A 26535-nucleotide genomic window follows, 5' to 3' on the forward strand; every position below is an offset into this window, starting at 1 on the left:
CCTTGTCCCCTAGGATCCATCCACACACTTTGGGGGTTGAAGTAAAGATCTGAGGGAGACTGGACTGCAAGAGGATGAAGGAGTCATGGCAACCCTCAGGAAACTGGGTGCACACATGCAGGAAGCTTCTATAAAAGCAAAATACTGCGGATGCTGGAAATCTGAAATAAAAACAAGAAATGCTGGAACCACTCAGCAGGTCTGGCAGCATCTGTGAAAAGAGGAGCAGAGTTAACGTTTCGGGTCAGTGACCCTTCATCGGAACTGACAAATATTAGAAAAGTCACAGGTTATAAGCAAGTGAGGTGGGGGTGGGGCAAGAGATAACAAAGGAGGTCCAGATTGGACCAGGCCACATAGCTGACCAAAAGGTCACGGAGCAAAGGCAAACAATATGTTAATGGTGTGTTGAAAGACAAAGCATTAGTACAGATTAGGTGTTAATACACTGAATATTGAACAGCAGCAAGTGCAAACCTGAAAAAAAACAGTGGATAAGCGAACTGAACAAACTAAGATGAAATGAAATAAATGCAAAAAAAAAATGATGAAAAATGTAAAAAAGAATGTTTAAAAAAAAAGGAAGAAAAAATAACTAAAAATGAAAGTATAATGGGGGGCTGTCATGCTCTGAAATTATTGAACTCAATGTTCAGTCCGGCAGGCTGCAGTGTGCCTAATCGGTAAATGAGATGCTGTTCCTCGAGCTTGCGTTGATGTTCACTGGAACACTGCAGCAATCCCAGGACAGAGATGTGAGCATGAGAGCAGGGGGGAGTGTTGAAATGGCAAGCAACCGGAAGCTCAGGGTCCTGCTTGCGGACTGAGCGGAGATGTTCCGCAAAGCGGTCACCCAGTCTGCGCTTGGTCTCCCCAATGCAGAGGAGACCACACTGTGAGCAGCGAATACAGTATACTACATTGAAAGAAGTACAAGTAAATCGCTGCTTCACCTGAAAGGAGTGTTTGGGGCCTGGGATAGTTAGGAGTGAGGAGGTAAATGGGCAGGTATTACACCTCCTGCGATTGCAGGGGAAGGTGCCATGGGATGGGGACGAGGTGGTGGGGGTAATGGAGGAGTGGACCAGGGTGTCGCGGAGGGAACGATCCCTTCAGAATGCTGACAGGGGAAGGGAGGGGAAGATGCGACTGGTAGTGGCATCACGCTGGAGGTGGCGGAAATGGCAGAGGATGATCCTTTGGATATGGAGGCTGATGGGGTGAAAAGTGAGGACAAGGGGAACCCTGTCACGGTTCTGGGAGGGAGGGGAAGGGGTGAGGGTAGAGGTGCAGGGAATGGGCCGGACACGGTTGAGGGCCCTGTCAACCACAGTGGGGGGAAATCCTCGGTTGAGGAAAAAGGTCATATCAGAAGCACCGTCATGGAAGGTAGCATCATCAGAGCAGATGCGTCGGAGATGGAGAAACTGGGATAATGGAATGGAGTCCTTACAGGAGGTAGGGTGTGAAGAAGTGTAGTCGAGGTAGCTGTGGGAGTCGGTGGGCTTATAATGGATATTAGGAGACAACCTATCCCCAGAGATGGAGACAGAGAAGTCGAAGAAGGGAAGGGAAGTGTCAGAGATGGACCATGTAAAGGTGAGAGAAGGGTGGAAATTGGAAGCAAAGTTGCAGGAAGCTTCTGTTATGGTCACAGACCAGCTGAAGATTGAGGGAGTGGATGCCTGTCCTGTTGATGAATTTGACTGGCCGGTCACTGGGTGACTTGATGGCCATATGGGGGAATCCAGAGATGGCAATGAAACCCAATGCCCTCTGTCCCTGCCAGGCCACATTTATCGTGAAATCAATGTACTGTCCAGCTCTGGCAAATAGGACATCAGTGACCTGCAAGATGTAGTGGTGTGTTGCCATTTGGAAGATGTCACCAGGGTCTGCAGCTGACCCTACAAGGAGCCAGAGGCAAAGAGATTGAAGGCCACAGTGACTTTTACTGCTGCTAGTAGGGCATGGAGAACATGATGTGAGATTCAAGGTCTTTGGTGATGAGGACACATGTCTCTATGACTGTCTGCCTGGAGAGTTGGTTTCTCCTGCAGCACTGAATCTCGGTCATCTCCAGGTACTTCTGTCTTCGGTGGTAGATCCTGAGCTGAGAGTTTGGCCTCCGTTGCCTCCCCGCCCCTCTTTCCTCTCCCGTGCTCTCCTCTGGTTTCCGCCCTTCCTGCGAAGGGTGTTGCCCCTCATTGCCACTGGGCCCAAAATCCGACCGTCATGCTCCCATTACCAGCTGCTGCCTTTTTTTGTGACAGCTGACCGCCCTATTGTGATTGGCAGTCTTGCCCCCTGCTTTTCTGTTCCCTCGAGGCTGGGGGTGACTACCCTGCTCAGTGCCCGAGTGCTGAGCGCCCACTCTCCCCGCCACCTGCGCAGAGCCAAGGGATCCTCCTTTGAAAATCCCGAGTCCCCCTTTGTCCTGCTGACCCTCTTATGGGGCCGGGGTAATTCCCTGGGGCAGCCATGGCTGACTCCTCATTGCTGAAACCTGTGCGCCCCTTTTAAATTTGAACCTCCATCTCTAACAAGCTCTTAACCCTCCATCTCTAACAAGCTCTTAACAAGATTCTCAAGTAATTTAATTGTCCTGAATTGGGAGCTGAGTGGGAATGCTGTTCCGCTGTCCTCCCGCCCTGGTGAACATTGCCAGCGCCGGGAACGGAGTCTCAAAACTGACACGCCAGTTGGCACTGGTATATTTGGCCCCCCCCCCCCCCACCATTGCCCCCACCTGCATGCCTGCACGGATGGGAGCCAAAAATTCAGCCCATGGTGTTTTGCCTACCCCTAGCAGCAAGAAGCGAAGAACACCTCTTGGGGACAGTTTCAGATGTGACTGTTTACTCCTTCCACCGTTACTCTTCCCACTCTCACTGTGGTCCTGCATGCCCCTTCTGTGCCCTTGGGAAGCTCTCTATCAACGATGCTATGGCTTTTCTCATGCCTGCCCTGGCCCCTACAACAAGTACACTTTTATTAATTGCCACGGCAGTACCTTCTCTCACTTCCTGCACCTCTTCCCAGCCTGCTGTGTAATCAGCAGCATCCAACCTTGAACCTCCGACTGTTTGACCTTTGGGTGACTGTCTCTTGGAATGTGTTTTCCAGACATCTCCCTTCCTCCATGCTGTGCATGCCCCATGGTTTCTCAAACTTCGTACACTGCTGAGCTTGGGTTTTGCTTTGTTAAAGGCATGATATGAATGTAAGTTGTTGTGAGTTCAGCTGGAGGCACTTCCCGCAAGTGTGTTAGCCCCAGTTACGACCAGATGAAAAAGAGGTCTAGGGTTCCCTTTCAGCCTTCACCTGGTCTTAATGTAACAGGGTTTAATTTAAACACACTGTCTTTAGCTCCGCCTTGGTGAATCCTTGTTCACCGCTCTCCAATTACAAACACACAGGTTTTCTTAGGTTTAAAGAAGAAAGTGAAATTTATTAAAACATAAACTCTAATTCGGTTGACGCCTATGGATACATGACACACCCACGCTAGCATAAATACGTGATATACACATGCAAATAGAGACAGAAGAGCAGAAGAAAAATTAAAAGTGGAAAGGTTTGAGACATTATCTGAAGAGTTGTTACGGTTCTTCGAGCTCACTGTAGAGTCCTTTTGTAGGTAGGTCTTGCTTTTCGTTGGGCCGAGTATTCTTCTTAAACCTTGTTCACTGTAGGAGACTTTTCTCTCTTGGGGTTCATGTGCCTCCAATGGGTTTTGGAGTTCTGTGAAAAAAAGATGAGAGCAGACAGGAGAGGCTGTCACGAGAGGTCTTTTCAATCCAGGAGCAAACAGCTTTCTGTCAGTTCAAACACTGTCTCTACAATTTAAAACTCACCAAGTTGGCCAGCAGGGTAGTCATGTGACTGGTATAACCACATCTGGCTTGTCTATTGGGTGGGTCAGGGAATGGTCCTTTGTCTACAAATACTGTGCAACCCCTTGTATCGGGCCTTCTCTTCTTCCCAGCAACAATTTGAAATTAATGTCAGTGTGTCGAAATTAATGTGCCTCATTCTCGGCAGGTGGGGGCCTGCATGACTCCTCCATACCCAGTGGAATGAAATGCGATTTGAGATGCGCATTTCATTAAAAAGGTTCAAAGAAAGTGTATAAGATATCGAAAACCATGCATTTCTCTCATTTCAATTTATTCATGAATCCTAAAACTTAGTGAAACAGTTTATTCTTGGTGCCAGTGCTGCTTTAAATTCCCCTTTTTGGCATCCCAGTAACCATGTGGTTCTTTGGGGAAATTTTTCTTCAGTTTGCCCATTTCCATGACTGCCTAAGGCCTTTGTTCCTGTTGAGGTCTTTTATTTCTGGAGAGTTAGTAGTGGGCGGGTTTATCCTGAACTCTCTTTCAGTGCTTTGCTGAGTCATGCAAAGGCTTTTGACTTCAGGGAATGGGTGGTTCCCTTTTTCTCACACTGTGAGGGAGGATTATTTGTTAATCTCCCCTTTCTTCTCTAGGAGACACCTGCCTGCGGGTATTGTGCAGACTCTACTGACTCCCCTGTGACACTTCGACTAGGTGAGGCATCACCCTCACGGTTTCTATGCCCCCTAGAGGTCTCTCTTTGTCTCTGCAGGTTCCTGTAAATGCTGTTAGCATTTGGTGGGGTGCTTCTATTGTCTGCATTTAGATAGGAGGATGTAGGTTCTAACCTTTCACATTTTCTGGGGTCGGCTGACCAGACAGTGGGGATTTTCACCCGGGATTCCTTTACCTGCCCTCTTGATCACTTTTTCCCCTTCTCTTTTTCTAACCTTTTGCCAGCTGTGTGCCTGCCTGTCCCCTTTTGTTCTCAGCGGGGTTCCCTTACAGTTCCAGCCGTCTGCTGGAGGATCCTCCTAACACCGGTACAGGACTTAGGGGTGCAGGTTTCACTGTAGGTTGGGGTTTCCCCTCAACCTGGCACATGTGGCAACTCCTGCCGCACTCCACCACATCTTGTGGAGTTTTGGCCAGTCAAACAGTCTTATGCAGACTTTGTTTTTTTCTTTCCTGGCATGTACAGCCACTGTAGTCTTGTGGGCCCTTCTTAATATTTCTCCCCGGTACCTCTGCAGCACCACTAACTGGTGAACTACTGTCCACTCCTTGCCCTCACGTTTGTGAGGAGAACTCAGTTTCCTCATCAGTATCTCATTCTTTAAATAGTAGCAATCAGGGACTCCCTCTGCTTTACTTTCAGACTGGGCAGCCTGTGCTAACTCTCACAATACTGGGTCGGCTCGCTGAGCCTCAGCTAGGGAAAATCCATTCAGTTCGTTCCCTGGGTCTCCTAACTTACCAAAGAAGGTTTCTGACAGGCAAACATACCTAGTAATCTGCCTGCAGTGCCAGTACATTCTGCTCTGGGGGAGCTGGTTTGATCATGGCTTGATCCATTACGCATTCAGGAAACTGCAGGGGTCCGTCTCCGGCCACTCCCTATCTCTCTGACCTCCTGCGGTCTTTCTTTTACTACTGGAAGGGCTACCACCTTCACCCCCGCCAGATCATTACCTAAAAGCAGGTCAACCCCGTCCACAGGAAAACTAGGGACAGTCTCTACGGTCACAGGTCCCAAAACTAGGTCACACTCCAGGTGCATCCGATGTACAGAGACAGGCGTACACTGCCCTCCAATACCATTCACCACCATTTTGGTATTCACTGCACTCTCTGGGGAAAAGGGTCAGGCCTTTACCCAGTAAAAGGGATCTATTGGCCCCTGTGTCCTTGAAAATCACAATGGGCTTGCTGGCCCCACTTGAGGGGTATGGGGTTACTTTCCCTTCAAATACAAAACCCTGATAACCTTCAGGAATTAAATTTTCCTGCACTGGCCATTGTAAGCTTCCTGGGTTGCACTCTTATTGCAGTTAAAGCCGCAGATTGTTCTGCTGTGCTTTCCATCAGGTTCCTTTCTTCACTGAGCGGGTGTGCCCTGATTAAACCCTACTGGTTTCTCCTTTAGCTTCCAGCAGACAGCTTTTAAATGCCCTGCTTCCTTACAATGGAAGCACACAGGTCTCCAGGTCTCTCTAGCTCACAGCACCTTCCTGGAGGAGGGCCTCCTGCTTTCCTTTCTCTTCCAGGACTACCTGGCCGGATATCAACTTTCCACCCTTTGTCCTTTTCGGATTTGTGGGGATGATTAGGAAAGATTCTCCCCTGGGAAACTGACTTATAAGTTAAAGCAAACTCATCGGCCAGAACGGCTGCTTGCCGGGCTCTCTGGACCCGCTGTTCCTCTACATTGGTCTTTATGGAGAGTGGGAGAGACTATTTAAATTCCTCTAACGGAATTACTTCTCTGAGTGTCTCATAGCTGAGCTGTACTTTAAGAGCCCTCAGCCACTGGTCAAAAGCCAGCTGCTTACTTCTTTCAAACTCCAGATAAGTTTGATTAGCTTACTTCTTGAGGGTTCTAAACTTTTGGCGATAGGCTTCAGGTACGAATTCATGTGCACCGAGGATAGCATTTTTGGTTAGTTCATAATTTGATGAACTCTCATCTGGCAAAAGGGAATAAACCTCATGGGCTTTTCCAGTTAGCTTGCTTTGTAGTAAAAGAGACCAGGTCTCAGCTGACCATTTTAGCTGCTTTGCCTGTTTCTCAAAAGACACAAAAAATGCCTGCACATCTTCCACATTGGATTTTGGGATTAGTTGAGCGTGTTTTAGCAATTTTGTACCCAGCCCTGAATTATGCTCCTCCATATTGGCGCTCCTTTCACTGGGATTACTCTGTCACCCCCAAGTTAACTCAAACCGCTTCAACGCTCTTCGCATTCTTTCTGGAATATTCTCTCTCTCTCTCTGTCTCTCTCTTTTTCTCTTTTTTCTAATTCAAGTTTCCTCTGTTCTAATTGTATCTTTGCTAACATACCCTGTCGGATTCTGCTTCTTCAGATTCAAGGGAAAAATGGTTGGTCACAAGCCTTTGGAGTTCAGACGTCCTAGCCTTGCCACGTACAGTGATCCCACACTGCTCAGCTATTTTCCTCAACTCCTCCATAGACAGTGCTTTTAACTGATCCCAAGTTATTTCACCCTGGCTTGGAGAGCTGCTCGCTTTGCAGACATGCTAGTAGTCAAGCCCACATAAGCACAAGAAAATCTGTATTGAAAACTTGCTCTTTTATTTTGCTTGGGAAGAATTTGGCTCCCCAATTCCAATTTCTCTTCTTTGTCTGTGGGTCAATTCCAGATGCTAGCACCCAAATTTCTGTTAGGACCAGGTGAGAAAGAGGTCTAGGGTCCCCTTTCAGCCTTCATCTGGTCTTACTGTAACGGGTTTAATTTTAAACATGCTGTTTTTAGCTCTCCCTTGGTAAATCTTTGTTCACCGCTTTCCAATTATTAGGCAAAGAAGCCAGAACAAACACACAGGTTTTCTTAGGTTTAAAAAAGAAAGATTGAAATTTATTAAAACTTAAACTCTAATTCAGTTGACACCTACGGATACATAACGCGCCCACGTGAGTATGCATGCGCGATACATGCAAATAGAGACAGAAAAGAGCAGAGGAAAAATTAAAGTGGAAAGGTTTGAGGCAATATCTGAAGAGTTATTGTTCTTCGAGCTCAATGTAGAGTCCTTTTGTAGGTAGTTCTTGCTTTTCATTGGGGCCAAGTATTCTTCTTAAACCTCGTTCACTGTAGGAGACTTTTCTCTCTTGAGGTTCATGTGTCTTCAGTGGGTTTTGAAGTTCCGTGAAAAAGAGATGGGAGCAGACAGGAGAGGTCTTTTCAATCCAGGAGCACACGGCCTTCTGCCAGTTCAAACACTCTCTCTGCAATTTAAAACTCTCCAAGTTGACCAGCAGGATAGTCACATGACTGGTATAGCCACTTCTGGCTTTGTGTACGAATACTGCCTGTTAATATGCAAAAATGTCTTTCCAGTCGGGGCTTGGCAACCCTTTGTATCAGGCCTTCTCTTCTTCCCAGCAACAATTTGAAATTTAATGTCCATGTGTTGAAATTAATGTGCCTCATTCTTGGCAGGTGGGGGCCTGCATGATACCCCAGAATGTTAAAAATTATCCAGCAGTTCTCATATCCCTTACGATTCCCACATTGCAAGCCATAATTTTCCTTTCAACTTCTTAATTTATTCTCTTCATGGGCAGTATTTATTACCCTTTCCTAATTGCCCTCGAGAAGGTGGTGGTGAGCTGCCTTTTGGAACCACTGCAGTTTGTGTGGTGAAGGTACTCAGTGCTTTTAGAGAGGGAGTTCCAGGATTTTGACCGAGCAATGATGAAGAAACAATGTTATTTGTCCAAGTCAAGATGATGTGTAACTTTAACTAATGGATATTGTGTTATGTAATGCACAGTGTAAAACTCTAAATGGAGAGTTGAACTTTTTATAGTATAATCTTGAGGGACAAGCCTAACTGTACACAAACTTTAAAGGAATGGTTGTAATTATGCCAAGGCCCATGCAGGCTTGCTGGGTCTTTGACTATAATTCATTGTGTATATACAGTGGGCGTGAGGGGCAGAGGGGAAGGTCAAGGCATTTCACTCAGCTTTGTGGGACATGATGGTTGGAAATGTCATATCAACAACATTTATATAGTGCCTTTAACATAGTAAAATGTCACTAGGTTCTTCACAGGAGTGTTACCAGACAAAGTTGACACATAGCCATGTGGATATTAGGACAGATGACCCAAAGCTTGGTCAAAGAAGTAGGCTTTAAGGAGCATCTTTAAGGGAAAGCGAGAGGCAGAGAGATTTAAGGAGTGAATTCCAGAACTTGGGGCTAAGGCAGCTGAAGGAATGGCTTCCAGTGTTGGGGCAATGGAAATTGGGGATGCACAAGAGGCTGGAATTGGAGGAATGTAGATTTCTTGGAGGGTTTTAGGAACTTACAGAGACAGGGAGATATCAAGGCTGATATTGGTTAGGAGCATGTAGAATTTGTGTGAGATGGCTGAGAAACATTGTGTGACCTTGGGAGATTGGGTAGAATTGCTGTCAGGGTAAACTGTCAAAGTAATGGTAGGATAGATCACACAGCTTCCTCTTGTTCCACGTATCCTACTGTTCCTATGGAGCTCCTGGTGGAATTCACCCCCTTCCTGTCCTTGTCATTTCAGGTTGTGAATGGTACAGAAATGAACCGATCACCATCCCAAAGCAAGAAGGAGCAGGAAGGTCTCGATAGTGAACCAACAGAAGGTAAGGAAGTCAGTCTGCTAACTGAAGACAAGTGAAAAAAGGAATCAAATATTTAATTTCACTGCCTCATTTAGATTGCATTGTACCATGCATTCCTCAGTTATGGTTATTGGGCACTCCATGCCACTCCTGTAACAGGCCCCAGCCCATGTAAAGCACCTTCCCCATCACTTGGTCCAGCTACCGGAATCAGCTGAGATGGGAATCCCTGCACAGTAAGTGCAAATGCATAAAACAACATTGAGTCAACTGTCAAAGGATGTGGGGCATGTGGATTTAAAACGTAGGAACAGGAGTCGGCCATTCAGCCCTGGCTGATCTGTATCTCAACTCCATTTATCAACGTTAGCTCCATACCAATCTCAATTTATCAATCTCTGTTTTCAAATTTTAAATTGAGCCCGAGCCACAACAGCCTGTAGGGAAGAAAGTTCTATATTTTCATTACCTTTTGTATGAAGAAGTGCTTCCTGACATTACCACTGAGTGTTCCAGCTTTAATTGTTATGTTATGTCCCCTTGTTTTGGATTCTCTCACCACAAGAAATGGGTCCTCTCTACCTATCAAATCCTTTATTCATCTTAAACACGTCAATTAGATCATCCCTCAATCTATGATCGTTGGAATCCAAGTCCAGTCTATGCAACCTGTCCTAATAATTTAATAAAAACTCATTCCAGCTGGGTGTTTTAAACCTTGTTAAAATACAGGGCATGGTATTGGCAGCTGCACCCAGTCACTGTCAAATCCTGCTGAATGGAAGTAGCTGGATCCTCAAACAGATGACCTGTGTATAACTGTATAATTCCTGACACTATCGAAGTCCAGGTCACAGCAGAATGTCTCCAGTACTAGAGCTGAGTTTCATGTCAGGAACACACTGGTGTTCTTGTGACCATGACTGACATGGACCTACTCTGAAAGTAGTGGATGTGAGGCCAACTGGTTATTTCAAACATTCAGCTTCACAATAAAACAGAAAGCGAATTGATCCCTGGTCCCTGAGTTAGCTGGTGATGGCCGAGGCATCTTTTGGTGTGGCACAGTCAAGTGTCAACTGTGGCTCAGTGGTAGCACTCTTGCCTCTGAGTCAGCAGGTGGGTACAAGTTCTACTTCAGAGACTTGAGCACATAATCTAGGTTGATACTCCAGTACTGAGGGAGTGCTACACTGTCATCTTTCAAATTAGACGTTAAACCATGGCCCTGACTGCCCTATTAAGTGAATGTAAAATGTCCCATGGCCCTTTTCAAAGAAGAGTAGGGGAGTTCTCCCTGGTATTCATGGCCAGTATTTATTCCTCAACTAACACCGAGAATCAGATTAGATGGTCATTCTCTCATTGCTGTTTGTGAGATCTTGCTGTATGCAAACTGGCGAGAATGTTTTCTGCATTTCAAAAGTAGTTAATTGGTTGTAAAGTTACTTTGGGATGGCCCGAGGGTGTGAAAGGCGGTGTAAATGCAAGTTTGCTTCAGTACCCTTGGATGAGGGGGAAATGAAAAGAACAGGCAGGGTTGTTGCTGCTGGTCATGTTGCAGTGACCTAGCATGGAAAAGCTTTGTTTTGACTCGGCCAATGACTTTCTTCCTTCCCAGTTCCTGACTCCTCAAAGGATCATCCCAAGACAGAAGGCGGAATGATCTGGAAAGTGACCGGCGGCCTCTACAACATCACCAAGGGAGCCGTTGGTGCCACGGTGGGTGGCGCAGTGTGGCTTGGCAGCAAAGGGCTGGCAATGACCAAGACAGCGGTCACCTCAGTGCCAGCAGTTGGCGTGGGACTGGTGAAGGGCGGTGTGTCGGCTGTGGCAGGAGGTGTCTCGACAGTGGGGTCCACAGTGGCCGGTAAAGTGCCTTTCACTGCCAAGAAGAAGGACAAATCTGACTAAAGAGTCAACGGAAGAAGGCTGAAATGGACACACATCACTTGGACTGTGCCAGACCTGTTGGGTAGGGGGTTGAGGGAGGGTGGGTGGTAATTGCTGTGTTCATCCTTTTGTCTGAGAGCTTGTATTTCAGACTTTTGAAAGCATCAGCCTCTTGCACTGGCTCTTGCCTGCTATGTGCTGGTTTAAGTGAGTGGAGGTACACAGAGGAGCATCAATCTGGGTCACCTGGGGAGCTAATCCCTCCATGGAACCAAAATCAATTGCACAAGAGAAGCTCAAACCATTTCAAAACACTCAAGGGGGAGGAGAGGGGAGGGAGCTCTCTGAGCACTGATGTCACCTTGGGAAATATTGGCTCCCTTGCTCCCCCCACCAACAACCACCACCCCCCCACACCCCTTCAGAAAAAACATACCTAACATACCTGTCACCCAATGTTGGCTGGATTCTCATTTTTGAACAAAAGTTCGTCAGATATCCAAAGCAGTAGTCACTACGACAACTGAAGAGCGAAGGCTTATGACACTCTGCTCTGGGTGATTGTATAGTCTGGGTATCCTAATGTTAAAGAGGTGTGGTGTGAGAGGCTAAACACCTCACACTAAATTGTGGGAAAGTTTAAAGAGATACATGCCTCCCCCATTGCCTGGGTGATCTTTCTGAGGATGGTGAGTTTCGACAGGGAATTAATTTTGTTCCAAATGCATTGTCATCCCCTCAGTTTCTGGCCCCTTGTTTCACACCTTTGTTCACTGAGGGTGTGCAGTTAACCAGAACTACCCTCAGCTGTCAATCATTGGAACTGAACTGTCAATATTTCAGTTTTGTCTACTTGGGTAAAGCTGTAGGAAAACATTTAGCTCTGCTTCTGTTTTTGGTGAATTTTCCGGGTGATGCATATTGGTGTGGGGGAATGAGACACTCTCCATTTCACGAACTGAGCATCACTCCCCATTACAGCTCAATTGAAGACCAGATGGAGCTCCCTCTGCTCCATGCGAACAGTAGGTTGAATACAGTTAGCACCATCACCCACCTAGCAAGGAATGTTGGACTCAGTTTACAGGAATCTTTGTATACAAGCAGAAATACACCTCCAAATGACAGATCTGTTGCTCCCCACTGTTCATGCACCATAAAGCAACAGAATCGTGCAAAATGTGAGGTTTCCCCCATGGGCCAGTTGGTTCGTGCACTGTCCAGTCTGGTACCGAGCTGCTGTGAAAGGCAGCAGTCTATCTAGCTAAGGTTGGTTGTGTGAAAACCATGTTCTAATTAAGAGCCGGAGCAGGAATCACATTAGAAGCTGGAACATTGGGTTGAGTTCTGATATTTCCTTTACTCCTTCTGAAGTTGATAAATGATTTTAATAACATAGGAATTCAACTAGTTCATTCAGCCCCGTGAGCCAAGTCGAATGTAAATGGGGACAGCTGTTGGTTTAAAATACCAGACTGTCGCAGCAAAGGCCAAAGCAAATGACAAGCCAAAAAAATTCCTCTGTTTGCAACTGCTTCACTATTGTGGGTTTATACGCAATCATTTTGTAAGGGAGGTTAGGTTACCTTGAGGTGGCGGTATGGTTCCTGAGCTCAAATGTGTGTGTTATGGTTGCCAACTGTACTTGGACTTATTCTGGAAAGTCTCATCACATGACCACCTCCTGCCAACTGCCTCGCCACCTCTCTTTCCCCCCCACAGCCCCCCCAACACTTTTGTTATCGATCACCAAGTACATCAATCAGTCAATAATGGCTGCTGCAATACCCACAATCCTTTATACCCCAGAAACCGCTCCGTCTGTCATGTGGTTTTACTGGCTACAGCATGCACATGCCAGGGCCCTATGCATCCTGGGTCCATAGCCAGCCTGCTGTTTGTTGTGAGCCTGATCAGTATGAAACTGGAGAAGACAACAACCCTAGCATTTTTCTCCTGGATGATCTGGGAGATCAATCATTAATTCCAGGAGACTTCAGGACAATCCAGGAGAGTTGGCAGTAATATAGCAAGTAACCTACATTTAGAATCATAGAAAGTTTAAGGCTCAGAAAGAGGCCACTTGGTAAAGGGTGGCTACCCGACCTGAACCCGACCAAACCTGACGGCATGTGTCGGGTTCAGGTCAGGTCTCTCTTCCGGGTCCAACATTCAGGCTCGAGTCGGGTTGGGCTGGATGTGGACAGTGCTGCCTTGTTGGGAAATAATCTTCAAATAAACATTCAGGATGTCAAGGTGGGAAACCTGCAGTCCGGACTCTTTACTCTGCAGTAAAGCCTGGCTACCCGACCAAACCCGACTACATGTGTCGGGTTCAGGTCGGGCATTTAAAAAAAATTGAAGGACTCTGGCCAGGTTGGGTTCAGGTTGGCTGTTGTCGGGTCGGGCCCGGGTCGGGTTTTAATTTTATACCCGAGCCAGGCTTCACCACTGGCCCATTGTGTCTTCGCCAGCCGAAAACGATCCACCTATTCTAATCCCACCTTCCTGTATTTGGTCTGTAGCCCTGCAGATTACGACTCTTGAGGTGCTTATCCAGACTCCTTCTGAATGAGTTGAGGGTTTCTGTCTCAACTACCCTTTCAGGCAGTGAGTTCCAGACCATCACCATCCTCTGGGTGAAAAAGTTTTTCCTCATCTTTCCTCTAATTTTTCTACCAATCACTTTAACTCTATGCCCTCTAGTCACTGACGTCTCTGCTAAGGTGAATAGACACTTCACCTCCACTCTATCCAGGCCACTCAAAATTTTGTACATTTCAATCAGATCTCCCTTCAGCCTTCTCTGTTCCAAGCAGAACAACCCAGCCTATCCAATCTTTCCTCATAGCTGCATTTTTCCAGTCCTGGCAACATCCTCGTAAGTCTCCTCTGTACCTTCTCTAGTCCAATTACATCCTTTCTATAATGAGGTGACCAGAACTGCACACTCTACTCAAGTTGTGGCCTAACCAATGGGTTGTACAGTTCCAGCATAACCTCCCTGCTCTTGTATTCTATACCTCGGCTAATAAAGGAAAGGATTCCATGTGCCTTCTTAACCACCTTATCAACCTGTCTGCTACCTTCAGGGATCTGTGGACATTCACTCCAAGGTCCCTTACTTCCTCTACACTTTTCAGTATTTTCCCATTAATCGTATATTCCTTTGCCTTGTTCGACCTCCCCAAATGCATCATCTCACTCTTCTCCAAGTTGAATTCCATTTGCCACTTTTCTGCCCATCTGACCAGACCATCAATATCTTCCTGCAGCCTACAGCTATCCTCCTCACTATTACCACAGGCCAATCTTTGTGTTGTCCGCAAACTTCTTGATCATGTCCCCTACATTTATGCCCAAATCATTAATACGCACCACAAAAAGCAGGGGACCCAGTACTGAGCCTTGCAGAATGCCAGTGGAAACAGCCCTCCAGTTGCTAAAACAGCCGTCGATAATTACTCTTTGTTTCCTGCCACTGAGCCAATTTTGTATCCACCTTGCAGCATTTCCCTGGATCCCGTGGGATTTTATTTTTTTAACCAGTCTGCCATGTGGGACATTGTCAAAAGCCATGTTAAAATCCATGTAGACCACATCAACTGCACTACCCTCATCTATCTTCCCTTTTACTTCAAAAAATTCAATCAAGTTTGTCAAACAAGATCTTCCTTTAACAAATCCATGCATTCTTTGATTAACCTGTGCCTTTCTAAGTTTATCCTGTCTCTCAGAATAGATTCTAATAATTTGCCCACTACTGAGGTTAGACTGATTGGCCTGTAATTATTCGGTCTATCCTTCGCTCCCTTTTTAAACAGAGGTACAACGTTAGCAGTTCTCCAATCCTCCGGCACCACACCTGTATCCAGTGAGGACTGGAAAATGATGGTCAGATCCTCTGCTATTTCCTCTCTCTTGCTTCTTTTAACAGCCTAGGATACATTTCATCTGGCGCTGGTGATTTATCAACATTCAAGGATGCTAATCCCATTAATACTTCCTCTCTCCCTATGTTTATCATATCCAATACCTCAACTCTTCCTCCTTAACTACAATATCTGCATCGTCCCCCTCTTTTGTGAAGACAGACACAAAGTATTCATTAAGAACTATACCAATATCTTCCACTCCTACACATAGGTTACCTTTTTGGTCTTTTATGGGCCCTACTTTCTCCTTAGTTATCCTCTTACTCTTGATGTATTGATAAAACATCTTTGGGTTCACCTTGATTATGCTTGCCAATATTCTTTCATGCCCTCTCTTTGCTTTCCTAATTTCCTTTTTGATTTCACAGCTCTACTTTCTATACCCCTCTCGGCTTTCTATAGTATTGAGTTCTCGGTGTCAGACATAAGCTTTCCTTTTCTGCCTTATCTTACCCTGTAGGCTCCCTGACATCCATGGGCTCTAGATTTGGCTGCCTCACCTTTTTTCTCTGTGGGAACATGTTTACCCTGAACCCCTTGAATCTCCCCTTTGAATGCCTCCCACTGTTGTGACACTGATTTACCTTCAAGTAGCTGTTTCCAGTCCACTTTCACTAAATCACTCCTCAGTTTAGTAAAATTGGCCTTGCCGCAATTGAGAACTCTAACTCCTGTTCTATCTCTGTCCTTTTCCATAATTATGTTAAAACTTACTGAATTATGTTCACTACCATCAAAATGCTCTCCCACTGCCACTCCTTCATTTCCTAAAACGAAGTCTAAAACTGCACCCTCTCTTGTTGGACTTGCTACATACTGGGCAAAAAAGTTCTCCTGAAAATACCTCAAGAATTCTGCTCCCTCAATTCCTTTCACAATAAAACTATCCCAGTTAATACTGGGGTAATTAAAATCCACTACTTTTATGACCCTATTGTTTTTGCACTTCCCAGAGATTTGCCTATATATCTGCTCCCCTATCTCCCTCTGAATGTTTGTTTGGGTACACTCCCAGCAGTGTTATTGCCCCTTTTTTGTTCCTTAGCTCAATCTAGATAGCCTCATTTGACGAATCTTCCAACATATCATCCCTCCTCACAGCTGTAATAGTTTCCTTGACCAAAATTGCCACTCCCCCTCCTTTGTTATCCCCCTCCCTATTGCATCTGAAAACCCTGTAACCAGGAACATTGAGCTGCCATTCCTGTCCCTCCTTAAGCCATGTTTATGTAATAGCTATGATATCATACTGCCATATGTCTATCTGTGCCCTCCGCTCACCTGCTTTATTTGCTATACTCCTTGCATTGAAATATACACCCTTGAGCATTGCCAAACTTTTTTTATTTTCTAACTCTCGTTTCCTCTGTCTTCCAGACTCATCCATTAATTTTCCGCCTTCCATTTTAATTTCTGATTTTGTCCCAACTGAGACTACCCTCAGGTCCCCATCCCCCTGCCAAACTAGTTTAAACCCTCCCCAACAGCACTAGCAAAATGTCTCGCAAGGAACTCAGTCCCAACTCTGTTCAGGTGCAACCCGTCCAGCCTGTACATATCCCATCTCCCCCAGAGCCGGTCCCAGGAATCTGAAGCCCTCCCTCCTGCACCATCTTGCCAGCCACACATTCATCTGTCTTATCCTTCTATTTCTATACTCACTTGCGCATGGCACTGAGAGTAATCCAGAGATTACTACTTTTGAGGTCCTGCTTGCTAATTTCTTACCTAGCTTCCTAAATTCTGGCTGCAAGACCACATCCCTCTTTCCACTTATGTCGTTGGTTTTGATGTGGGCACGCTCTGCAGCCGCTCAGTGACATCCTTGACCCTGGCACCAGGGAGGCAACACACCATCCTGGATTCACGTCTGTGGAGAGTGAGATGCACTCGGGTCTCCTGCACTACCTGCCTGATTCTTTTTGACTGTCTGCTGGTCACCCGTTCCCTCTCTCCCTGCAAACTCTTAAGCTGTGGGATGACCACATCTATAAACGTGCTATCCACGTAGCTCTCATCCTCATGAATGCACCAGAGTGTTGCCAGCTGCTGCTCAAGTTCCAAAACCCAGAGCTCAAGCTACTTTAATTGACGACACTTGCTGCACAAATGGTAGTCCAGGATATGGGAAGCATCCTGGAGCTCCCACATAGCACAGGAGGTGCATACTCGAGGTTGAAGCAATCCTGCCATTACTTTATTTATCAGTTGACCCTTTGCTACTGCTAAAAAAAAACCTTACCAATCCTACAACAGCTTAGAATTATTAATAAAACCTTACTAGTACTGATAAATCCTACTAAATATCAATACAGTTCACTAGTTAAAATAAGTCTTACTCAAAAAAAAACAGCTACTCACTTGTTCCTTATTACTAAGCTATTTATACACACACACCCTAACAGTAGTGTACCAACCCAGCTATTTAGAGTTATTCCCTAACAGCAGTTACTCACCAACCAATCACCTTACAGCTTTCCTGTGATGCCACTGTTCACTTTGTTTTCAAACTCTGCATGCCTGGACTCCTCTCCTATGCTGTCCTGGAAGGTCGCAATCCTCTGGCTCTATTTATCCGCTCCTCACTCAGTGTTCTTCCCGCAGGTCCGCTCCTCTCCACTGCTCTCCTGGAAGGTAAGTGCTCTGGTCTGTGATCCTCTGGCTCTATTTATCCGCTCCTCACTCCGTGTTCTTCCCACAGGTCTGCTCTCCCGGAAGGTGAGTGATTTGACAATATCACTGTTGCCCTGATGCTCTGATTTTCTTCCTGCCCTCTCCGAAGGTTATGAGTGGGCCATGTATTAACAGTGAGCCTGCGAGATTGCGCTCCTAACTGATGTCTCTTCAGATTGTAGAATAAATTTCTTGCAGTGAACTAGTTTGTAATCTAACAAAGGATCGGCACAACATCGTGGGCCGAAGGGCCTGTTCTGTGCTGTATTTTCTATGTTCTATGTTCTATGAGTTGTGGCTGAAAAAAATTGTTTTTTTTTGTATTGCCTGAGATCTGGGATTTGTGATGCTGTTTAGGAATTGTAAGCGGCAGTTCAGTCATTTCTTTTTCCTGTGAAAATCTCAGTGGTTTTAAAGGTTAGCCATCGTGTTCCTGGGACTTCAGCAATTGAGAGTATACCAGGCATCATCACTCAACCACCATTAATCCTTTACTGGAGCATGTCTGATGTCTCATGGCTTTGTAGTTTTATAGCTGTGTGGCCCTGGGGCCTGACTTCATTGGGCCTCCTCTACTCAACAGGCTTGACTTTAGTGGGGCTTACCACCTAATGCTGAGCCCGAAATATACAATTAAGCTGAAAAATGAGCTTTTGATAAAAAGAACAGGCTTTACATGTTCGGTTTACATTTTAGAGATTTCTGGACACCCTGCCCTAAAGCCAGCCTACTTGTCCCAACATCAGTTGGGTTGTGGTCTGAGTTCCCAATTAAATGGGTGCATAGTCTTGATGGAGCTGAGTATGTATCTACCCAACTCACATGGAGTCATTCTTGCAAGGCAGTGTGGGCTGCCTGCCCATTATTGTGTCCGTGCTGATGTGCGTTTGGATGGTGTGTAACTAGAACTGAAAGTAGAATCGGCAGAGGAATGTCCAATCTCTGTCTGCTTTTCTGTCCTTGTACTTCAGCTGATGGACTGAATCTGTATTTTGATACTGGGCAGGGTTGTATGTGTACACAAAAACACTTTTTAATCAGTATTGTATTTTACACCTTTCATTGAATAAATCTGTTTTACAGAGCTCTATGCCTCGTGTCTTTTTTTTGCAATTGGTTTGCAACTCCAGAGCCTCCAGGCAGAGCTTCACAGCAAGAGCTTCACTCAGTCCCACGGGCATGAGTGTACACACCTTGGAGAGTGAATGTGCGTGTGTTGGAAGGCTAGAAGTGTGAATGAATGAACATGATAGTGTCAGTGAGTGTGTGTTCGTTAGTGACTGTGTGTTACAGTGTGTGTGTGTGTTAGAGTCCTTGTGTATGCTAGGGAGTAAGTGTGTGTGTGTGTTAGTGAGAGTACACTAGAGAGAGAGAGTATAGAAGGAGGCCATTTGGACCCCTCTTATGTGTGCTGGCTCTTTGAAAGAACTATCCAGTTAGTCCTATATCCCTGCAAATTTTTCCCCTTCAACTATTTATCCAATTCCCTTTTGAAAGGATAGAAGTTTGGCGAGCTAACAGGAAACCGAGTGTGCATAAACAGGTGATTTTCTGGTTGGCAAGATGTAATGAGTGGTGTGCTGCAGGGATCAGTGCTGGGGCCTCAACATTTTACAATTTATATAAATGACTTAGATGAAGGGACCAAAGGTATTGTTGCTAAATTTGCTGATGACACAAAGGTAGGTAGGAAACTAAGTTGTGAAGAGGACATAAGGAGGCTACAAAGGGATATAGATAGGTTAAGTGAGTGGGTAAAGATCTGGCAAATGGAGTATAATGTGGAAAAATGTGAAATTGTCCACAAGAACAAAAAAGAAACATATTATCTAAATGGTGAGAGATTGCAGAGCTCTGAGATGCAGAGGGATCTGGGTGTTCTAATGCATGAATCGCAAAATGTTAGTATGCAGGTTCAGCAAGCAATTAGGAAAGCTGGATGAACTTCGGATCATTCGGGAGGTGGAGGGGGTTATTGAGAGGAGTTATGGGGAGGTAGTCACACCTCAGGTAAAAGAAGTAGGTAGATGGGTTACCGTCAGGGGAAGGAGAGGGAACCAGTAGGCAGTGCAGGGATCCCCTGTGGCCGTTTCCCTCAACAACTGGTATACCGTTTTGGATACTGTTGCGGGAGACGACTTACCAGGGGTAAGCAATGGGGTACAGGTATCTGGCACAGAGTCTGTCCCTGTTGCTCAGAAGGGAAGGGGGAAGAGGAGCAGAGCATTAGTCATTGGGGACTCCATAGTTAGGGAAACAGATAGGATGTTCTGTGGGAACGAGAGAGACTCACGGTTGGTATGTTGCCTCCCAGGTGCCAGGGTTCGTGATGTCTCGGATCATGTTTTTGGGATCCTTAAGGGAGAGGGGGAGCAGCCCCAAGTCGTGGTCCACATAGGCACCAATGACATAGGTAGGAAGAGAGATGGGGATTTAAGACAGAAATTCAGGGAGCTAGGGTGGAAGCTTAGAGCGAGAACAAACAGAGTTGTTATCTCTGGGATGTTGCCCGTGCCACGTGATAGCGAAGCGAGGAATAGGGAGAGAGAGGAGTTGAACACGGCTGCAGGGATGGTGCAGGAGGGAGGGTTTTGGTTTCCTGGATAATTGGGGCTCTTTCTGGGGTAGGTGGGACCTCTACAAACAGGATGGTCTTCACCTGAACCAGAGGGGTACCAATATCCTGGGGGGGAGATTTGCTAGTGCTCTTCGGGGGGGTTTAAACTAATTCAGCAGGGGAATGGGAACCTAAAATGTAGTGCCAATGTACAGGATGTTGAGAGTAGTGAGGTCAGGGATAAGGTTACAAGGACGCAAGAGGGCACTGGCAAGCAAGAACCTGGTTTAAAGTGTGTCTACTTCAACGCCAGGAGCATCTGGAATAAGGTGGGTGAGCTTGCAGCATGGGTTGGTACCTGGGATCTCGATGTAGTGGCCATTTCGGAGACATGGGTAGAGCAGGGGCAGGAATGGATGTTGCAGGTTCCGGGATTTAGATGTTTCAGTAAGAACAGAGAAGATGGTAAAAGAGGGGGGGGTGTGGCATTGTTAATCAAGGAGAGCATTACAGCGACAGAAAGGACGTTTGAGGACTCGTCTACTGAGGTAGTATGGGCCGAGGTTAGAAACAGGAGAGGTGAGTTCACCCTGTTGGGAGTCTTTTATAGACCTCCGAATAGTTCCAGAGATGTAGAGGAAAGGATAGCGAAGATGATTCTCGACAGGGGCGAGAGTAACAGGGCAGTTGTTATGGGGGACTTTAACTTTCCAAATATTGACTGGAAATACTATAGTTCGAGTACTTTAGATGGGTCAGTTTTTGTCCAGTGTGTGCAGGAGGGTTTTCTGACACAGTATGTTGACAGGCCAACCAGGGGCGAAGACACATTGGATTTGGTACTGGGTAATGAACCCGGCCAGGTGTTAGATTTAGATGTAGGTGAGCACTTTGGTGATAGTGATCACAATTCGGTTAGGTTTACCTTAGCGATGGGCAGGGACAGGTATATACCGCAGGGCACAAATTATAGCTGGGGGAAAGGAAATTATGATGCGATTAGGCAAGATTTAGGATGGGGATGGAAACTGCAGGGGATGGGAACAATTGAAATGTGGAGCTTATTCAAGGAGCAGCTACTGCGTGTCCTTGATAAGTATGTACCTGTGAGGCAGGGAGGAAGTTGTCGAGCGAGGGAGCCGTGGTTTACTAAAGAAGTTGAAGCGCTTGTCAAGAGGAAGAAGAAGGCTTATGTTAAGATGAGACGTGAAGGCTCAGTTAGGGCGCTTGAGAGTTACAAGCTAGCCAGGAAGGATCTAAAGGGAGAGCTAAGAAGAGCAAGGAGAGGACACGAGAAGTCATTGGCGGATAGGATCAGGGAAAATCCTAAGGCTCTCTATAGGTATATCTGGAATAAAAGAATGACTAGAGTTAGATTAGGGCCAATCAAGGATAGTAGTGGGAAGTTGTGTGTTGAATCAGAGGAGATAGGGGAAGTGTTAAATGAATATTTTGCGTCAGTATTTACAGTAGAGAAAGAAAATGTTGTTGAGAATACTGAGATTCAGGCTACTAGGCTAGATGGGATTGAGGTTCACAAGGAGGAGGTGTTATCAATTTTGGAAAGTGTGAAAATAGATAAGTCCCCTGGGCCAGATGGGATTTATCCTAGGATTCTCTGGGAAGCTAGGGAGAAGATTGCAGAGCCTTTGTCCTTGATCTTTATATCGTCATTGTCGACAGGAATAGTGCCGGAAGACTGGAGGATAGCAAATGTTGTCCCCTTGTTCAAGAAGGGGAGTAGAGACAACCCTGGTAATTATAGACCTGTGAGCCTTCGGTTGTGGGTAAAATGTTGGAAAAGGTTATAAGAGACAGGATTTATAATCATCTTGATTAGCGATAGTCAGCATGGTTTTGTGACGGGTAGGTCGTGCCTCACAAACCTTATTGAGTTTTTCGAGAAGGTGACCAAACAGGTGGATGAGGGTAAAGCAGTGGATGTGGTGTATATGGATTTCAGTAAGGTGTTTGATAAGGTTCCCCATGGTAGGCTATTGCAGAAAATACGGAAGTATGGGGTTGAAGGTGATTTAGAGCTTTGGATCAGAAATTGGCTAGCTGAAAGAAGACAGAGGGTGGTGGTTGATGGCAAATGTTCATCCTGGAGTTTAGTTACTCGTGGTGTACCGCAAGGATCTGTTTTGGGGCCACTGCTGTTTGTCATTTTTATAAATGACCTGGAAGAGGGTGTAGAAGGGTGGGTTAGTAAATTTGCGGATGACACTAAGGTCGTTGGAGTTGTGGATAGTGCCGAAGGATGTTGTAGGGTACAGAGGGACATAGATAGGCTGCAGAGCTGGGCTGAGAGATGGCAAATGGAGTTTAATGCGGAAAAGTGCGAGGTGATTCACTTTGGAAGGAGTAACAGGAATGCAGGGTACTGGGCTAATGGGAAGATTCTTGGTAGTGTAGATGAACAGAGAGATCTTGGTGTCCAGGTGCATAAATCCCTGAAGGTTGCTACCCAGGTTAATAGGGCTGTTAAGAAGGCATATGGTGTGTTAGCTTTTATTAGTAGGGGGATCGAGTTTCGGAGCCACGAGGTCATGCTGCAGCTGTACAAACTCTGGTGAGGCCGCACCTGGAGTATTGCATGCAGTTCTGGTCACCGCATTATAGGAAGGATGTGGAAGCTATGGAAAGGGTGCAGAGGAGATTTACTAGGATGTTGCCTGGTATGGAGGGAAGGTCTTACGAGGAAAGGCTGAGGGACTTGAGGTTGTTTTCGTTGGAGAGAAGGAGGAGGAGAGGTGACTTAATAGAGACATATAAGATAATCAGACGGTTAGATAGGGTGGATAGTGAGAGTCTTTTTCCTCGGATGGTGATGGCAAACACGAGGGGACATAGCTTTAAGTTGAGGGGTGATAGATATAGGACAAATGTCAGAGGTAGTTTCTTTACTCAGAGAGTAGTAGGGGCGTGGAACGCCCTGCCTGCAACAGTAGTAGACTCGCCAACTTTAAGGGCATTTAAGTGGTCATTGGATGGACATATGGATGAAAATGGAATAGTGTAGGTCAGATGGTTTCACAGGTCGGCGCAACATCGAGGGCCGAAGGGCCTGTACAGCGCTGTAATGTTCTAATTCTAATAGAATGTTATCGTTTATTGTGAGGGAAATTGAATACAAAAATAGGGAGGTTATGCTTCAGCTATACAGGGCATTGGTGAGACCACATCTGGAGTACTGTTTTGAGTATTGGTCTCCTTATTTAAGGAAGGATTAAATGCATTGGAAACAGTTCAGAGAAGGTTTACTAGACTAATACCTGGAATGGGCGGGTTGTCTTATGAGGAAAGGTTGGAGAGGCTAGGCTTGTATTCACTGGAATTTAGAAGAGCAAGAGGCGACTTGATTGAAACCCTGAGGGTTCTTGACAGGGTGGATGTGGAAAGGATGTTTCCCCTTGTGGGAGAATCTCGAACTAGGGGTCACTGTTTAAAAATAAGGGGTCGTCCATTTAAGAAAGCGATGAGGAGAAATTTTTTCTCTGAGGGTTGTGAGTCTTTGGAACTCTCTTCCTCAAAAGGCAGTGGAAGCAGAGTGTTTAAATATTTGAAGGCAGAGGGAGCTAGATTCTTGATAAGCAAGGGAGTGAAAGGTTATCGGGGGTAGTTGGGAATGTGGAGTTGAGGTTACAATCAGATCAGCCATGATCTTATTGAATGGCGGAGCAGGCTTGAGTGGCCTACTCCTGCTCCCAATTCATGATTGTATTTTTGTAAGTTACTATGGAATTTGTTTTCCCCACCCTTTCAGGCAGTACATTCCAGATCACAATAACTTGTTGCTTTAAAAAAAATTCTTCTCATCTCTCTTCCGGTTCTTCTGCCAACTTTCTTAAATCTGTGCCTTCTGGTTACCCACTCTCCTGGTAGTGGAAACATTTTCTCCCTATTTATTCTATCAAAACCTCTCAGAATTTTGAACAGCTCTATCAAAGCTCCACTTAACTTTCTCTGCTCAAATGAGAACAATCCCAATGTCACTCGTCATTCCACATTACTGAAGCCCCTCATCCCTGGTACCTGATCAGAGCTGAGGCAGCATTTGGTGTGCTATAGCCAAGTGTCAGCCTTGGTTCAGAGGTAATGTCACCTCTGAATCAGAAGGTTGTGGCCTCACTCCAGCATATAGTCCAGGCTGCCACCTAAGGGAAAGTTACACCGAGTGGTTCTGTCCTTCAAATGGGATGTTAAATTAAGGCTCTGTCTGTTAAAGGCCTGCTCCAGTCACAAAAAAACCCGACCTGAACCCGTCGGAGCCACATTGGACCCGAGCCCGACCCGACCCGAGTCTCTCCATTTTCCCCTCCGCGCCCCACCCGACCACTGGAAAGTTACCTTTACTTAACTTCCGACTCCCAACATTCAGGAAGCTGCAGCATAAGTATGATGATGTCATAGAGATGCTCACTGCGCAGACTCAGAGTTTCCCTGCTTGACGTCCCGAACTCGCAGCTCAGGCAAGTTTTTAACTTTTAACACTTACCTGCAATTCTTACAGTGTGTGTTCGGCCTGACCAGAGTCCGAAGGCCGGATCCGGAAGAGCGGCCTGACCTGACCCGAACCCGACACGTCATCGGGTGCAGTCGGGTTCGGGTCGGGTAGCAGGCCTTTACCGTCTATCCTCTTTGGCGGACGTAAAAGATCACATGGAACTTTTTTTTGAAGAAGAGCAAGGGAGTTCTGTCTGGTGCCCTGACCATCATAAATAGATTATCTGGCCATTGCTATCTAAGGCATCTTGCTGTGCACTGCATTAAAACAGTGAATACACTTAAAAAGTATTTTAGGATGTCCTGTGGTCATGAAAGGTGCTATATAAATGCAAGTTCTCTCTTTGCACACATGAAGCACCCAGATGCGGTACCATGATGCTTCTGGGCACTGCCACGTGCTGACTATTATTTTGTGGAGCTTCCATCATTGAATAGGTTATGCATTACTCAGTCCACTAGTGTGTACTGATGTGAGCTGGGAGAGGGCTTTAAGTCCTAACACAACGTTCACACTTGACAGACTGTAGCTGCCAATCGCACCAGTTGGAGTCCCACATCAACCCACGCTGCAGCCTCCTTTTCTGCCCCAACTCATAGCTCAGTGCAGCAGAATTGCCTGTGATCCCCTTTTGTAACAATAACTTGCATCTATATAGTATCTACAACAGATGTGGTGCAGGGCAGAGGTCTTTACCAAAAAAAAAACAGAAGAACTGCATTCTATAATGCTTTTCATGACCTCACGATGTCCCAAAGTGTTTTACAGTCAATGAAGTACTTTTTAAGTGTGGTCACTGTTGTAAGAAACAAGACAGCCAATTGGTTTCCAGCAATGACTGCATAATTTGTTTTAGTGATGTTAGCTGAGGGATAAGTATTGGGCAGGAGACTGGGAAGAACTCCCTGACTGGGAATGTCAGCCTATGTTTTGTGCTTAATTGTGCTTGAACCCATTACCTTCTGACCTGGAGCCAAGAAACAACTGAACCAGAGCTCAGTGATAGCAGAATAATGAACTTTAACATTTTCATTCACACAGCTGGTGGTGAAGTTGAACATCTGTTTCTGGTCTGTGGTTGGAGCTTCAATTGGTACCAGCAAAGAATTAATGACACTGCCATCTCATCCTTCCAGTGTCTCAACCGTCATTCTGCCAACTAATAACCACTCCTGAGGGCCTCGCGTGAATGGGGTTAAAGTGGCTTTCAAGCCTTTAATCCATATCCCTTGATACCCTTACCGAGCAAATATTGTCGAGCTCAGGTTTGAAAGATCCAAATGAGTTCCAGCATCCGCAGCATTTTGGGGGAGAAAGTTCTAGATTTTACAATCCTTTGCGTGATAAAGTGCTCACTGATTTCACTCCTAAATGGCCTAGCTCTAATTTGAAGGTTATGTCCCCTTATTTTGGAATCCCCCACCAGAGAGAGAGTTTCTCTCCATCAACCATTTTACAAATTTGATCTGATCACCCCTTAGCCGCCTAAGTTTGAGATAATACAAGCCAAGTTAATGCAGGGAAAGCAGGAATAGGGATCAGAGTCTGAGTTCTGTTATTTCCTAATGATGAAAGCTCAAAGTGGAGGTGAAGGGTCTATTCACCTTAGCAGGGAGGTCAGTGACAAGGGGGCATAGATTTAAAGTGATTGGTAGAAATATTAGAGAGCAGATGAGGAAAAACTTTTTCACCCAGAGGGTGATGGGGTTCTGGATCTCACAGCCTGAAAGGGTAGTTGAGGCAAAAGCCCTCAACTCATTCAAAGGAGTCTGGATATGCACCTCAA

General features: G+C 45.8%; 1 protein-coding gene across 1 annotated transcript in view; it reads left to right on the top strand.

Annotated features, from left to right (window-relative positions):
• Positions 1 to 18748, top strand: part of LOC137383775 (transmembrane protein 263-like) — a 58342-nt gene extending 39594 nt beyond the window's left edge. Inside the window, exons 2-3 of the mRNA XM_068056955.1 lie at positions 9124 to 9205; positions 10806 to 18748. Of these exons, the coding sequence (XP_067913056.1) occupies positions 9124 to 9205; positions 10806 to 11098 (375 nt within the window). The 3' untranslated portion in view covers positions 11099 to 18748. The remainder of the gene's footprint in view (positions 1 to 9123; positions 9206 to 10805) is intronic.
• Positions 18749 to 26535: the final 7787 nt, after the last annotated feature.

The sequence above is a fragment of the Heterodontus francisci genome, chromosome 25 (genome assembly GCF_036365525.1).
Source record: "Heterodontus francisci isolate sHetFra1 chromosome 25, sHetFra1.hap1, whole genome shotgun sequence".
Classification (NCBI taxonomy): domain Eukaryota; kingdom Metazoa; phylum Chordata; class Chondrichthyes; order Heterodontiformes; family Heterodontidae; genus Heterodontus; species Heterodontus francisci.